General features: G+C 35.8%; 1 protein-coding gene across 2 annotated transcripts; it reads left to right on the top strand.

Annotated features, from left to right (window-relative positions):
• Nucleotides 1-357: 357 nt before the first annotated feature.
• LOC21399194 (flowering time control protein FPA) lies at nucleotides 358-12,983 on the top strand. 2 transcript variants are annotated; one of them, XM_024169698.1, is made up of 6 exons: nucleotides 358-874; nucleotides 3,786-4,031; nucleotides 5,185-5,265; nucleotides 5,494-6,503; nucleotides 7,284-8,663; nucleotides 12,680-12,983. In XM_024169698.1, exons 1-5 carry the CDS (start codon nucleotides 593-595, stop codon nucleotides 8,647-8,649), a joined length of 2,985 nt encoding a protein of 994 aa, XP_024025466.1. In that variant the 5' UTR covers nucleotides 358-592; the 3' UTR covers nucleotides 8,650-8,663; nucleotides 12,680-12,983. The 2 variants fall into 2 exon arrangements, with proteins under 2 accessions (XP_024025466.1, XP_010086699.1); XM_010088397.2 differs by having other exon boundaries at nucleotides 5,179-5,265.
• The last annotated feature ends 3,934 nt before the right edge of the window (nucleotides 12,984-16,917 follow it).

The raw sequence follows: 16,917 nt of genomic DNA, 5'->3' as shown, positions 1-16,917 counted from the left end.
TACTGTCCCTTCAGAGCACCTAATGGCTAATGACCTTTAAAGATTTCTTTGCGTCTCCCAACACTTGAACTCAAGATCTCCCTCCTTATAAGATTCTTTTAAGTCTTGGTACCAACTAATCAAATATAATTATATAATATATAACAATATTATAAATTATAATATAATATATTATATATTTGTAGTTTTATTATATTATATTATATTTTATATATTATATTAATTATATTGGTATATAAAATATCAATTTTAGAAACAAAAAACGACGTGTCGTTCGTAGAGAAAGCTAATAAAAAAACTGACGGTCTACATTCGAATCCAGATTCCCTTTCAATCTCAAATTCCGTGATCCGTAACTCCTCAAATATATATCCCTTCCGTAAATCTTTACTCTCTCTCTTCCATATCTCTCCTCTCTCACCTCCAACCTCCAAATTTTCTCTCTCTACAATTCCATTTCCATTGAATCTCCTTCAAACACAGCTCTCTGTTTCTAAACCCTAACCCTAACCCTAATTCGGCCTTCACAAGCAAAGCAATTTCCATAGCCAACCGTCAGAACGACTCAATTTTCCTAGGGTTTCGCTCGCGTATGGCGCCTCCGGCGATGTCGAGCAAGCAGCAGGGCGGCGGGGACGACTCGGAGACGCCGTCGAACAATCTCTGGGTCGGAAACTTGGCCGTCGACATCACCGATTCCGACCTCATGGACCTGTTCGCCCAGTACGGCGCGCTCGACAGCGTCACCTCGTACTCGTCGCGGAGCTACGCGTTCGTCTTCTTCAAGCGCATGGAGGATGCCAAGGCCGCCAAGGACGCTCTCCAAGGGACGAATTTCCGTGGGAACCCGCTTAAGATTGAGTTTGCTCGACCGGTTCGTTCTGATCTCTGGGTTCCGTTAGGTTTATTTTGTTATTCGTCTTCTAATTGGTCTGAAATTGTGAGTAATGTGAATTTATTCAATTTGAATTTGAATTTTATTGATATTGGTTTGTCTCATTTATCTAACGACGTCGAATGTCGGTTCAATCTTCATATTCTGCGAATATCGGGTGCAAATTGAGATTTTCCACTCCGGTGAAAATTGAGTTTAGAGATTAATCTTTGGGACGCCAAATTTATCCGCTTAATTGGGGTAGTAATTTAGCAGACCTTCAAATATTTTGAATTTCCTGTTGAAAATAAAAACAAAGTCTTAATAAACTCGATAATTCATAATACGAGATTATGGGCAATCGATTATGAGCACTGTGGACCGTCTTCGGTTACATAAGGGATAAAGTAATGAAGAATCTGTTGAGACAAGCTATTTTGACTCGTTTGTTGAATGATATAGACACGCATAAACATTGTTTCTAGTCAACTTGTATTGATGGATATAATGGAAAAAGAGCACTTTTCGCGTCTGATCACTCTAATATGACACAATTCGTTATAGCAGTCAATAAATGAGATATTTCCGTTTAGTTCGCTGATTCGAGTTTTTAATTCGAGTTGAGATGTGATTTTATGTGAGAGCTTTTTACTGTAGCAAAAAAATTAGATGTGATTGTTTGTGAGAGCTTTTTACTGTAGCAAAACTCAAATTCTAAACTCGAATCAGCGAAATGAACAGGGCCTTAAGATCTCCAAATTCTAACAACGGGATAACCATTTCTTGCCAAACCCCAAACAATGAGAGCAACAAAACACACACGTCTTAGAATTAGTTGGCACTAAAGAAGAACTTGGTCACCTTTTTTTTAAAAAAAAATTTCATACATGAACAACAATAATCTTGTATAAGAATTTGAATTCTTCGTTAACTCTTCTTGGAACTGAAATTGAAGTTGCAATAGGAATAAGAAAGTTAACTTAAAGCTATCTTCTTTTAGGTCTGATGCTAGTATCAAATTGGTTGCTAGACATTATTTTCAAATAATGCGAGCCTGGAACTAATGAACATGATATTTTGTAATTTGATAAGGGATTAAGAGAATCATGGCGTGAAAGATATAACAGAGATTTCATTGAGAATATAACTCGTCTCTACTATCTGGCATTATGGATGAACAAGTGAACAAGAGTTAATACAATTTTTTGAACTGAATATGGTTTGCTTATGATTTACTGATTTTACCATTATAATTCCCTTCATATAATATAAACGTGTTTTTATTCATCATTTTTTTAAAATTTATAAATAAAAGTTTATTTTGTCCAATTGATGCACACTTTTTGCAAGGACATGCCAAGTTTTGTTAAAATTTCGTTGAGTTTGTTAATGTAGGGGTTTGGTTCACTCTCTTTTTTTCCTCCAATGTTCGAGGCTCACATTGTTCAAAATAAGGTTGTTGACTTATTTGAAGTTATTGTTGGTGCTAAAATTGATTGGATATAGTTATATATTGCGTAAGAAAGGGCTTCTGCAAGTGAGCTTTAGTGTGCTAGCCTTCGAAGGAAAATCTCTGATTAGACACCTATATTGGTTTATAGAAGCTTCTCACAAAACACCCTCTTGGAACTAGCTCATTAAATGAAATCTGGCATAGGATGATAAACATGTTAATAACAAGAAGTCAAGAAAGCTAACTATTTCTTACCTTTAAACTTGCAACACTCGATAAGACTTTACATCCCAATGCACCACCATATATGTAAGCGAAGTATCAATGAAAGCGAAGGGCATATAATTGCTTGAATTATTTGTCCGAAATCGCAGCTGCCTCCTACTCGATGTTAAAGTTGAAGGTCTTATCCATCCTTTATCTCCTTCTCCACCCGATTATGAAGGAAGAATTCGTAATTGCTTGAACCATTGCTCTTTCTAACCACTAAACTAATTTATGAGCAACCACCTCAAGAGTATAAACAATTTCCCTTGTGTATGCACTCAACCAAAAGTTCTTATCCTTTATCTTAGGTCTTACTAAGCTATGCGTGCATCGACTTTGCTCCTCGTTCTCCCCTTTCATAAGATTCCATTGCATAGAAAACTTGGACAAGACTAAATATAGCCCACAGGCAGTCATTTTCATAGACATCGTATATTGGTTTAGGTTTGGTTATGCGACTTCCGTCCACAAATAAATGGAAATGTTACACTTTCAAATGTCAATAGCTTTATTCTTTTTTTTTTTTTTTTTCTGGGAAAAGAAACACTTGTGTTTTGATTTTCTTAGACTTCTGAAAAGTAGTTAGGAAGTACATGAATGGAATTATTGTCTTACAGCAAGGGCTTTATACCTTAAGCTCCATTTTTTATTTGCTTTTCATACAATGGGCTGAAACCATGATTATCCTACAGTGGATCTAGTTTCCTTGCTACAGTTTTCAGTAGACTAAACAGTTGTTAGTTTCTTAAGGACGTATTCATTGGCCAGCACATGATGGCATGTACTCACTTTGGTTTTATTATATCTACCTTTGATGGCAGTAATATGTTTGATTTTCTCTTCTTGGAAGCTAATATGTTTTCTTGTGATACCAATTAGATTTTCAGTCCTGAAACTTATTCTTTTGCGTGTTTGTCGCTCCTTACCCTTAAATATTGGGTATACTATTTCCCGTCTCATTCTTGGAAAGTCTAATTTTTAGTCGTGAATATTCTTTATCCATAAAAACCTTGTAAGGATCCATAGGAGAGTGGGATTAGCCAGTCAGCTTTTGTAGATTATTAAGCCTAAAGCATACCACATTGTTGTTATTACTATTTTTATTTTAACTTGAACTACTATCTACCTTCCAACCATACTCATTGGAGTGACAATTCGTAGTTCTTACTTGATTGTTATTATTATTTTCAGGCAAAACCGTGTAAACATCTATGGGTGGGTGGAATTAGCCCATCTCTTACAAAGGAAGAACTGGAAGAGGAGTTTCTTAAGTTTGGGAAAATTGAAGACTTTAAGTTCCTGAGAGATCGAAATACTGCATTTATTGAGTTTTTTAGATTGGAAGATGCTTCTCAAGCAATGAGAAACATGAATGGTAAGCGTTTGGGCGGCGAGCAGATACGGGTAGATTTTCTTCGATCACAACCTTCAAGAAGGGTGAGTTATTTTCAATTTTTTGCACTTTCAATCTCACAAGACTCCACAGTAGCTGGAATTTTGTGTGCTATATTGATTTGCGGACTACTGAAATTTTGATAGCTGATAGATGAAATATCAATAGAGCTATGATGTGAAAAGGTTATTTCGAGTATTTTCTATTAAAATATAGTGCAAGACTTGTAGTTGTACTAGTTTTGTAACGTGCTCCGCACGTATTGCCGTGTTAGAGGCACCTGAAGAGTTTATTGTTTACCGAATAAAGAGAAATTTATTTATACAACCATTTAAGAATTTTTGAATTTATTTTAAACAGAAATATGTGTAAAGATAACAATCGACCAAAAAAAAATTAAGTACAGACACATTTGAAGAAAATTATTTTAATAATTGACAAAAAATAAAATAAGAACACATGTGAAAAAAATTACTTTCATATGAGTAAAGTGAAAAAAATAGTTTTAAAAAACGCACAAAAAAATTAAAATGTGTTAAAACATTCACAAAAAAATAAAAGTAAAGATAAAAAAGTAAAAAAGGGAGGAAAAAAAGAAGGTAAGTAGAGGGCCTACCACGTGGCAGCCTCGTAGAAAAGAGCTTTGGCTCTTTTATGTTTATTAGATTAGATTAGATTAGATAAATAAAGATAAAAGGTAAAGTAGTGAAAAAGAAAAAGAAAGAAGAAAGGGAAGAGGAGAGGCCGCCACCTGGCAGCCTAAGGAAAGAGTACTATTAAAGAGTCTTTGGCTCTGTTATGTATTGTTAGACTAGTATCAATATATTTTTCCTTTTCTTAATAATGTTTTTTGTGTTATGAATAAAAAATATTGTTGATTTTCTTGTTGTTATGTAACTTCTGTTATTATTATTAAGAACATGTTATCATGAATAACTGGCATGCTTATTATCATTTGCAGTCTCTCCTGCCAAAAAACTCATGTAGGGTTATTCAAATATGCAAATGTTTATATTTTATTAGACATTGCCCCTTTTTTTGCTTTTTAATTTTCTTTTTACGTCATCCGTTTATTTTCTCGACTATGAACATTTGCCAAAAATATTCCTTTCTCGTCAACAATAATAGTGGTAAATGACACTTTCTGTTCATCTTGTAACGAGCTCATGTTTCCCATGCTCAATGGAACAGGAACAGTGGTCTGACTCCAGAGATGGACATTTTCAGGGAAGGAGCATGGGGCCTTCTGATCTGAATTTTCTTAATAAAAGACAACAGGTTAATCTTTTGGAAATTTATTTATGGCAGTAATCTTTCTTATTGCTAACTCCCTGTTCTAAATACTTGTTCCTTTTACTATGATAGCGTCAATTGTTGAATTCATTTTGGAAAATTATTTTATTGTTATTTATGAGAATCTGTGTGGATTGAAGATGACAGTAGTGTGTCATACCCATATTTCATACGAGTTCAGTTTATTTTCTCACTCACTGTTTGATTGTGCAGTATTCACAAGCTTCAGGGGGCCGAAAAGGAGAAGGTCAACCCAGCAAAGTTTTATGGGTAGGTTACCCTCCTTCTCTACAGATTGATGAACAAATGCTGCACAATGCCATGATCTTATTTGGTGAGATTGAGAGGATCAAAAGTTTCCCTTTAAGGCATTACTCTTTTGTGGAATTCAGAAGTGTTGATGAAGCTCGGCGTGCCAAGGAGGGCTTGCAAGGTAGACTTTTCAATGATCCTCGAATTAGCATTATGTTCTCAAGCAGTGACCTTGCTCCTGGAAAAGATTTCACTGGCCCATATTCTGGAGGTAAAGGGCCTGGGACAGACATGGCGTACAATGAACACCCTTTTCGACCTTTACAAATGGATATGTATGGTCCAAATAGGCCAATGATGTCGAACAATTTCTCTGGACCACTTCCACATGGTGGAATTCTTGGACCTAATATGTCAATGAGGCCTTTGGGTCCTCAAGGTAGATTTGAACCTCTGCTTCCAGGTCCAGAGCTTAATGATTTGACCACCATTTCAAATTATCAGGAAGGTAATTCCAAAAATCTAATGGGTCCGAACTGGAGAAGGCCATCACCTCCTACTGCTGGTCTGCTGTCTCCTCCTGCATCAAGTGGTAAGACACATACAAGATCTGCATCTAGTGCATGGGATGTGTTGGATGTGAACCAATTTCAGAGGGATTCTAAACGATCCAGGATAGATGGCCCTATGTCCATGGAAGACGCTTCTTTTCCATTGAGAAAAATTGATGATCATGGGCTGGGTTTGGACCAATCCTATGGGCATGGTGCTGATCAAGGTGCTTCTGGCCCATTTGCAAATGTTCAAGGGAAGAGCCGTCTTAGTCCTGCTGGCCATGGGGGTTTGGCTGGAGGACCTGCTCAAGTTCATCCTGATAATGATTATGTCTGGCGTGGAATTATTGCCAAGGGCGGGACTCCTGTTTGCCGCGCTCGTTGTGTCCCACTTGGAAAAGGACTAGGGTCTGAGCTGTAAGTATTTTTGCTTTTTCTGTAGAATTTTTTTATGATGCAAAACATTATTTCCTTCTCAGTACGTGAGAACAGTAGTATTTTGTTTGAAGCTTTGCATATGTTATCGTTTCCTTTAAAAGTTCTTTAGAGAATTGAGGTGCTGCATAACATTTGCGCTGTACTATTTTATACAGTTTCCCTTTTGGAATATTTGGTAGGTTGGTTAAGAAAAATAAGGTTCTCGTGCAACCATGTATATAACCATCTCTTAGATTGTTAATTCTGGAAATCTTCTAGTTTTTAAGTCATTAAAAGAAAAACTAAATATACTGATTGAATTGGGTACACCTTTTCTGTTCACGTACTCATTAAGTTCTAATGCATTATAGCTGAGTTTCACTTCTCTTCTACTTTGCTATCTCCCCATGTTCTGTGATCAACAGTATCTTGCTGAATTTGATACACATCCTCATCTTAACTCATGTCTAAAATAGGCAACGAAACCAATTGATTAGTTCTGTGCAAACTTTTATTTTATTCTTCATGGAAGTTTCTACTTTCTACTTTTAAGATTTGATTTAAAAAGGGGAAATAATTTATTCTCTCTTTCTTGATGCTGTGTAAATTTTGAAAAAATTTAGTCAAAATCAAATAGCCCTTGATGGTGGATATTTTCTTTATGATTCTTATGCTAATGCTATTTGAAATGCCAACTTGATGGCTCTGACTAAGATATATTTTAAAGAGTGACGTGAAATGTATCTTTCTTATTCGTTGTTGCTGTTTGCTGTCTTGTAGTCCTGAAGTTGTCAATTGCTCAGCAAGAACAGGCTTGGATATGCTTGCTAAGCACTATGGAGAAGCCATTGGGTTTGAAATTGTTTTCTTCTTGCCAGATAGTGAGGATGATTTCGCATCTTATACTGAATTCCTTCGGTACTTAGGTGCCAAAAACCGGGCTGGTGTTGCCAAGTTTGACGATGGGACCACTTTATTTTTAGTACCTCCATCAGAGTTTCTAACAAATGTTTTAAAAGTTGCTGGCCCTGAACGCCTATATGGTGTTGTTCTCAAATTTCCACAAGTCTCTAGTAGTACGTTGGGGCAGCAACAGTCGCATCTGCCTATTCCTTCCCAGTATGCAGATAGGCATCAGATTCCTCCTTCCCAGGCTGAGTATGGTGTACCATATAAGGAGGAACGAGTACCGCAAATGGATTACAGCAGGATATTGCAAGAGGAATCTAAGCTTCCTCCAAAACCACTTTTTCCACCTGCTAGGGAGTCTCCTGGAGTGCAGTCAGTTCCCCAAGACTATGCCTCTAATAATGCTGCGGCAGTCTCACAAGCTGGAGTTGCATTAACACCTGAGCTAATTGCTACTCTAGCAACCTTACTGCCTGCAAATTCCCAGTCTTCTGCTTCAGAAGGTGCAAAAGCATCAGGATCAACATTAAGGTCTTCACTTCCTCCCGGTGCACCTAATAAAGTAACCCCACCTTATGGATGGAAACAGGATCATCACCAAACTTCTGACCATATAGGGCATGGCTTACAACAAGTTGGGAGTCAATTTAATCCTCAGGCCCAGAATCTTTCACAACTGCAGTCTTTTCCATCTGTTTCAAACACACCTAGCCACCCTTCACAACCAGTCCTTGGTAGCAATCAATTCCAAGACTTTACTGTCAGTCAGTCACTGCAGTCTAGGCCTCCGAGTAACTTTCCGATACCTCCTCAAGGAGGACAAACTGGTGCTTCCTCACATCTGACTCAATATCAGGTTGAAGCTCCACCTGGTACCCAGAAAGGCTATGGAATAGCTCATGGAACAGATGCTACTGGATTGTACAATCCTTCTTTTTCTCATCAACTCATCAATCCTGTGACTTTTTCTGGCCAGTCATATGGTACTAATAATGTGCAATCACAAACTGTAATGCCGATCGCTGCTGAGAAGGTGAATGCTGAGGTTTCAAATCAGGTTAAGCAGCTGCAGTCTGCAATTCTTGGAGCAGGTCAGGGAACATCAGAGGGCGAGGTTGATAAGAACCAGAGATATCAATCAACCCTGCAGTTTGCCGCTAATCTGCTTCTCCAAATTCAGCAGCAACAGCAGCATGTCGGTGCTCAAGCGGGGCGGGGTTCTGGAACTCAGCAATGAATTTGCTCCCCCAGGTAATTTCCATTCACGGTCTGAGTTTCTTTGGCGGAGTATTTTTATAATTATTGCATTTGATTAAATTATAATTGACTTCATTGTGTTGCTTGCATGTGGTGAGGGTTTTTCTTTAACTATATATATCTTTTCTAGCATTACTTGGGCTTAACTGGGCATTTTCTGTGGGAAAGTAGAAATTGTTGTATGCATTCCTGGCTGCAATAACGTGCTCTGAGAATTTTTGTTAAGTGATTTTTAGCCTATTTTGTTATTCTTAGATGGCCTATAGTTTTGCAACACTGGTATTGTGATGAAAGTTTTGTTTTTCTTTGGTAGTTAAATTTATTATGGTCAAGGACTAATATGGAATAGAGTCAATTTCTATGGAGAAGAGTGACCTGCCATTACGGTTTTTCTAAGGGGAATGATCTTTATTTAAGTTGATTTAAGGCAAAGAGGAGTTTCGTCATATGCTTTGGGCATTGAAGAGAATGATCTAGTAGTGCTTACTTCTTGTTGTGGATTTCCTTCCAGTTGAACCTGATTATCTTTGTTTGATCATTTTGAAGTTTTATTTTTCTTTTCTTTTATTCATTAATTTATTTTTATTATTTTTTAGAAATTCTGTGAAATAGTAGTTTCCTAGTATAGTAGACTGGATTTTTTTGGGAGATCACGCGGGTTGGAATTTGGAGAGTTGGATCTGAAGAGTATTTTCAAGTAGTGGTTAAGTTTCAGGTTAAACAGAGGTATTTATAGAGTGGTTTAGAAGTTCAAATCTGGATTGTTTTTAGATTTTAACGTTTCTTTTTCTTCAGGCAACTCTCCAAAGGCATATAGGATTTCTAGTGATGCTGAATTTTATTGCTAAAATTATCTAAAATTTGTTAACGCTGTCGTTTCTAGTTTATTTAACTCCATATGCTTGGCTCTGTGTGGTAGTTTATATGCTTTTATGGCCTTTGTTTATAGTTTCAATTTTGTTTAACATGTTTGAATAGGTTACTGCTATTTCCTTCTGAAGTCATTTGATAGTATTCATGTTATTCCTGATTGTTTATCATTCATGCAATTAATATACATCTGTTGTTATAGTCTTGCTTTCTTACGTATGTACTCTATATTTGTAGTATGTTAATTGCTAGATAGCGTATATCTGAAGTGATTAACTTTTTTTAATTATTACCTAACCATAGGAGCACAAGTATGTTTAGACCTTGTCAGATTGTAACAATAAATTGTTATTGCATTCTATAAGATTTTTTTCTCTCCGTTGAAATTTTATTAGACTGTACCAGGATGGACTAATTTATTCTCTGTAAATATAGGCCGTGTTTGGAATTAATCATGTTTTTGTTTTTTAAGTTTTTCAAGAAAAAAATGAAAACGTTTCCAAAACGGCGTTTGGCGCGATAAAGACAAAACGGAAATGAAAACGATTTTTTGATTTAGTGTAAAATGAGAGAGAAATGAAAAATGAATTTTAGTCGTTTTTCATTTTTTGTTTTCGTTTTCTCCTCTCTCGAGCAGAGAGAGAGAGAGATAGAGAGACATTAATGGGTTTTTTTTACACTGCAAACAATCTCTTGATAAAACTACCAAACGCATTTTTAAAAGTGATATCTGCCTGAGATTGAAAACGTTTTCATTTTCATACAAAAAACAAAATCATTTGGAACGAGTTCCAAATGCGCCCATAGAGTTAGAGCAATTCCCAGCTACAGTAGAGAATTAAATGTGAAGTGGGTAGATTATAACCGAGTTGTCTATTTTTTCCCCCTACCATGACTCCAGAAACAGTGTCTGAATATTAAAAAAACTACAACACTTACAGGTTTAAGGGAGGATAAGATTATTAGTTCATTTTAATGAAAGCTATGACATGCCCACTTTAAATAGAAACAACAATATTTTAACTGGTCAGATTACGCAGTGGGTGATAACCCTATGCCTATGCCTACCAACCTTGCAAACCGAACGTATAGCTATTACCTGTCCGTACATACTAATTCTTCAGTGTTATAGGTTGAGATTCTGGACGAGAACTTACAAGCATCCTCTAAAAATTACTGTTGCTATTACTATTTTTGTATCTTTGTATTCTATAATTCTGGGAAAGTCTTAATTTTCGAGGATGCTACAAAATGTAATAGAAAATATTTGACTAGAACCCAGGATTAGTTTATGGATTTAGACTGCTCGAAACTGACTCTGAAAATGTTACTCCTGTAAGTGGTCAGAGTTTCCTTGTACATTTGTTGCCCCTCCTATCAAATAATTCAGAATGCGCACAGGATATAATTGCAGAATTTTAAGAAAAATGGTACTATCTTTGGGTAGTCTTAGTCACAATTGTAATGTCTGATCAACATGTTAATAACAAAATGAACTTGAGGCATAAGCAGTTTTTTTTTTTTCCCCATTGGAAGACGGTTTGCATCTCTCATTTGACTTTCCTTTGATAAATCATAGGCAATATCCATCCGTTAACAAAATTAACTGTCATTTGGACTCACAGTCATTCTTGCTGGAAATGTGCTGTTGGGGAAATGTATTCAATAATTCATTACTGGTGTTTGTTTTCAATTATAATACTAAGTCCCGAGTAAAAGGCGATGTCTTAAATTTATTCTTGAAATTCTAGAATGCACCGGTAACACCATGGTTTCGTGCTTCGTGAAATTTGTTTGCTGCAATTCAAAATTAGCTAGCCTTTGATCGCGGAGTCTAAACTTTTGCTTCGCGCAATTTAAACGATTACAACTCGTGTAGGCAAACTGTCAAGTTTAAACCAGTTAGAACTTATCCTGTCTCCTATTCTGCTCGTTTGCTTCATGTTTCATTTTTGTCCCATCCATTAAATCTTGACTAAACTAAGATGCTGAATTGTACTCAAATAGGTGTCCATTTTGATGAATTGTTATTACGGTGTTAATGATCATAGGGTCGTAAATATAAATCATTTTGGTTTTTTGGGACAGCCGCCAAAAATATGGATATGATCAGATTCATGTGGCGCATTATGTCACAAGCAATTAGGTGTTTGAACATGCAATTCCACATGAAATTAGTCTGCCTTCAGGACTTGCCGAAAAACTTTACCTATGTAGGTTTCTGCTAATAGAGTTAAGCAACATGTAACTTTATTGAGCAAGGCACTGATGAATTCTAATCTGAATCAGTAGTCAGAGATCTATTTGTAGATTAATTGTGCTCAGAAAATTTGATGCCCCGGAAAAATCTGGTGGATCACTTTGCGGTTTGATGCCCCGTTCCGTTCATTTCGTTAGTTCGAATCACAAGTCAAGTTTTTGCTACAATGTTTTCTCTCGTAAAAATTCAAATCGACTTTTTCAGCGACAGTTTTGTGTATCAATTGGTTTAATCCTTTACTTTCTCTTCAATCGACTGGTTTAATCCTTTACTTTCTCTTCAATCGACGCTGCTCGCCAAATCGAGGACCTTTCCAAGCCTAAGGGTTTTTCTCTCGACTTCTTAGTTAATTCTATGTCTTAGTTAATTGGGTTCTTGTTTATTGGCTTCTCAAACTGCGGTTTTTCGCACCTGGGAAATCTTTGTGATTAATTAACCAATAATTTCACTACAGATTATTTGTGCAGGTTGTTTGGTTAAGAATCTAATACTTGTTATAGGATAGATTGTTCTCTCTAGATCCTGAGCGTCAAATGAGGGTCACAAATTTAATTTTATTAGCAGAAACAACAAAACCAGAACAAAAGACCCAAAAGAGATTATTTTACTTTTGTTTTGTTTTAGGGTCCGTTTAGTTCGCTGATTCGAGTTTTTAATTCGAATTGAGATGTAATTTTATGTGAGAACTTGTGAAATGAACGGAACCTTAATTTGTCACTTGATATCAATGAATCGCTGATTTTAGATTTTTTTTTTCTTTTAACCAATTACGTGCGAGTACTTTTGACAACTGCGTGCATGCTAAGAGTGATGCAAAATTACATCAGAACAAAAGACCCCAAAAGCGATTATTGCCTAACCGAATCTTGATAACGTGTAGGTGAGGGACCGTTTGATTCACACCAAAGTCTCAAATGAAGGACTCTACTATGCAAACGCGTTCATCGGATAGAAATGGCAAATTGCGGATTCCAAATTCCATTTCTGTACGACGCTGATCAAATTTGGGCTGTTTTCGAGGCGTATTTCCAAAAAAAAAAAAAAAAAAAAAGTGGGTTATAATTATTAGCATATAGGACAATGCGACGAGCTAATTTTCCTCCTTGTTTTTTATTCTTCGTTCTAATATTATTTTCGCTTCCAACTACAGCTTTATCTGTCAATAATATTTATTTTTCATTCAATGCATCTGCTCTCTTTCATACCTGCAAATGTCACACTTCCTATGCTCACTAACACTTAAAAAGGGAAAAAGGAACGTAATGCTACTACTTGGGTTTGAGCGTTTTAGGTCTCGTTCATTTCACGGATTTAAATTAAATTTTTAATTCGACTGCAAATATCATACGTCCTATGCTCACTAACACTTAAAACGTAAAAAAGAATGTAATGCTACTACTTGGGTTGGAGCGTTTTAGGTCTCGTTCGTTTTGCGGATTTAAGTTTTCAATTCGAGCTGTGCTATGATATTTTTTAAGAGTTTTTAATTATAGTAGAAAAAGTTAAATGTGATATTTTTATGAGAATTTTTAACTGTAAAAATTTAAAACTAAAAACTCGAATTAGTGAAATAAATGAGACCTTAGTTTTAACAACTACTTTGGAATATGGTTTTGGAGACTTATCTTAAAAGCAATCAGGTCAAAACGGGGGAAAAAAACTGGAGGAAGAAGAAAGGGACCAAAAGGTTAGAGCAATCCAAGGATGAAAATTTCAATATTCATGGAAATATTAGTACTTAAAATTTTTATGAAAATATTGATATCGCTGCCAATCAACATTAAATACGCAAACTTATCTTAAAACACTGAATTATTAAATGAAACTTTAAAACCCCTACTATATCTAATAGTACTTAAATTTGATGAAACTCTATATCAAAATAATAAGTACATGATAAATATGCATGATATAATAAACGATAAGCATGCATTCATAATTTAATTATAATAATAGAAAGTCAACATGATACAAGAACCTTACATCCTTTGTTTCATATATGATAAGAAACTATCAATATCAAAAGAAGCTTCTAGGAAGTAGGATGGTATTTAGAATACATTCTTGATTCAAACAATATTGATATCATAACGCAGTGTTTGAGTAGTTTCTCATGTAGACATGCCACGTGCTTATTGACACTTGCTCATTAAAAACTATGAAGGCGTATATTTAAGACTAATAAAAGTATATCCCACATTATATATTGTGGGTCCGTTTAGTTCGTTAATTCGAGTTGAAATGTGATTTTATGTGAGTTTTTTACTATAGTAAAAAAGTTAGATGTGACTGTTTCTGAGAGTTTTTTACTGTAGCAAAACTTGAATTCTAAACTCGAATCGGTGAAATGAACGGAGCATGTAATTACAAACAAGAGTGCATGTGAGGTTGGTTTGAAGAGAGACTAATTGGTACTTATCCTAATTGATTCAAAACTCAATGAGTGATTGAAGCTGTGCATTATTAGAATGTAGATGGATTAGTTTAAGCACTTTGTCTTCTTGTTATCACATTAACGTGAATTCTACCAAAGTTAAGTCCAACAAAAAAAATATTAAATCATAATTAAGAACACGTGCAATAATTTTTTTACATTTCAAAAATAATTTTGGAAAAGAAAAATTCACTTCAGTACCTTGTGTTTTTTTTTTTTTTTTGAAAAAATTACTTGGTGCTCTATGTTTTTTTATCATGTTGGTCTAAAGTTAAGAAAACCTACCGAATATATTATATATATTATACTTGGACATAAGGATATATTTATCTTTTCTGTCCTTTTTCCCCTAATTACGGACTATTTAAACAAAGAGAGAAAAATGATAGAAAAGTCATTTCATGTCCCAAAAACGGCTTCAACATACTCGGATCTCATTTTTGAAAATGTCAACAAATCATTTTAATAAGTTATATCAACTTAGTTTTTCAATGTAGTTATTGCAGCCCTTTAACTATATAAAAGTGCTTAAAACATCCATTCTGTCCAATTCTATACAAAGAATGTAATGGTTTACATGACAAGTTCAAAATGAGTTAATAAAAATATAGGGCCTGTTCACTTCACTAACTCTAATTTTATGATTTGAGTAAGAAAAGTGAACTTGAGTTATTTTTAATTGGAGTTGTAATGTGAATTTTAAGTTAAGTGTTTAATAAGAGATTGATGTGACATTTAAAACTTGAGTTATGTGTTCACTTGCACACAACTAAACTCACCACTTACACAAGATATTGCATTGGATTTATCTTCATTTTCTGGACCTACATAAGCCAATGTTAAATACTCTTGCAAACATTTGACGTGAGGCAGCTTAAACAACTACACAACATTATGCAGAGGCATTACACAACTTCATTTCAAGAATTTAAAATGAACATGCTGTACACTTTAGTGTAAACGACATCCAAGTAAGGGAGACACAATGAAAACGACGAATGGGTGGAGTTGGCAGTGTAATCATCCACCGGGTTTAGGCAGAGGCACAAAACAATGCAACAAACTTGGCTTATGACAGTAAAGGACATCAAACAATGCCTAATGTCGTTCCCCATGGGCACCAAATCAAAAGACAGCACTTGTTCCATGTAATTCTTGCAATATGCTTATTCAACAAATAATATTGATAAGATAACTCTAGTACGACAACAGGGTAGGTAATAAGCTTAGGTATAAACAGCAACAGGAGAGACAATACGACAACAAGGGAGGCAATAAGCTAAACACGGCCACAGGACAGCCAATACGACAACAGGGTAGGCAAACGAGTTATATAAAATTAACTAATTATAGTATTATTATATATAAATAAAATGGACAAACATTTGGAAGTGAAACAATAAGCACTGCACGTGATCTAATAGCCAACAATCTTATTGCCCGCTGCAAGATTTCTGAGAATTGAAGAATGAAAGAAAATGTATTATTAGCATATGTTAAAGGTTTTCAAATTAAAAATAACGACAATCACCCAATTGGTGGGGACTTAATGAGCCTAGAGTGGGAAAAGGTGGAGAAATTAGTCATATTGGATCTCTCCAACACAGGCCGTATAGGAGAGATTCCAGAGTCCATATCAGAATCAAAGAGGCTGAGGTTTCTGGGTCTTAGTGATAACAATCTCTCAGGAAATCTCTCACCAAAGCTTGTCACATCAGGAGTAAACACATTTCTTTATCAATGTATCACAAAATAACACATTGCTGGGCCTTTAATAACACATTTCATTCTTGTTTTCATCCATCAAAGTTCTGTTTCTGTGTAAGTTGTTGGTAAACATATGTCTTATAGCAAGTAACTACTGTATGTCGGGAAGGAAATTTGCATCTCAGATTTGCCTAAGTATTCAAACAACAAAACATGCTTCATACCATTGTATTTAGTGAAATTGTCAAAACTAGCGTATGAAGAGCTTCTAATAACTCAAACAACTATAGAAAAGTATGCAACGGCAATCATACAACTTCATGAAATGAATTTAAAATGAACATGCTAAACTTCAGTGTAAACGACATCCAAATAAAAGAAATCCAATAAAAACGACAATGTTCAGATTTAGCAGTGTAATCATCCACTGGCATATGCAGAGGCAATGGAGGTGTAAATCAGTCAAAGAAAAGGTCTTACCGTGTTTGATCCGAAAGAGGACAATGGTTGATCTGCTTCGACAACCCCCAAACGCGACTGTGATGGACGTCGGTGAAGAGATGGATACCGGCACTGACAACAGAAAGCTCTATTTCTAGGAGCACGCTTCGGAGGTCGGAGACGACATTTGGCGCTACATCGACGCATGAGCACGGCCAACGGAGGAAGTCGGCTCACTCGCGTGGGATCAATTTCTCCCGTGTTGAATCACTGAAGGAGAAGGCAACAAAGGAATATAGGGATCGGGATTCACCAATATTGCCGATTTGGGCTGGGTTTATATGGGATGTACCTGCGAGCAACTTCACCGTGGGTGAGTTTGGTGGATGAAGCGATTTCACAGCGGTCCAAGAAGAACACGCTTGTGGGAATGGTGTGCAGCGGTCCAAGCGATTTCATAGTGGATTAATCGTTGGTCTCATTGAGGGGAATCTGCAAGCTTTTTGCAGAGCAGGCGGAGCTTTCTCGTGAGGCAG

Source organism: Morus notabilis, unplaced genomic scaffold (genome assembly GCF_000414095.1).
Source record: "Morus notabilis unplaced genomic scaffold, ASM41409v2 Scaffold985, whole genome shotgun sequence".
Classification (NCBI taxonomy): domain Eukaryota; kingdom Viridiplantae; phylum Streptophyta; class Magnoliopsida; order Rosales; family Moraceae; genus Morus; species Morus notabilis.
This window is presented reverse-complemented; position numbering and strand designations above follow the sequence as displayed.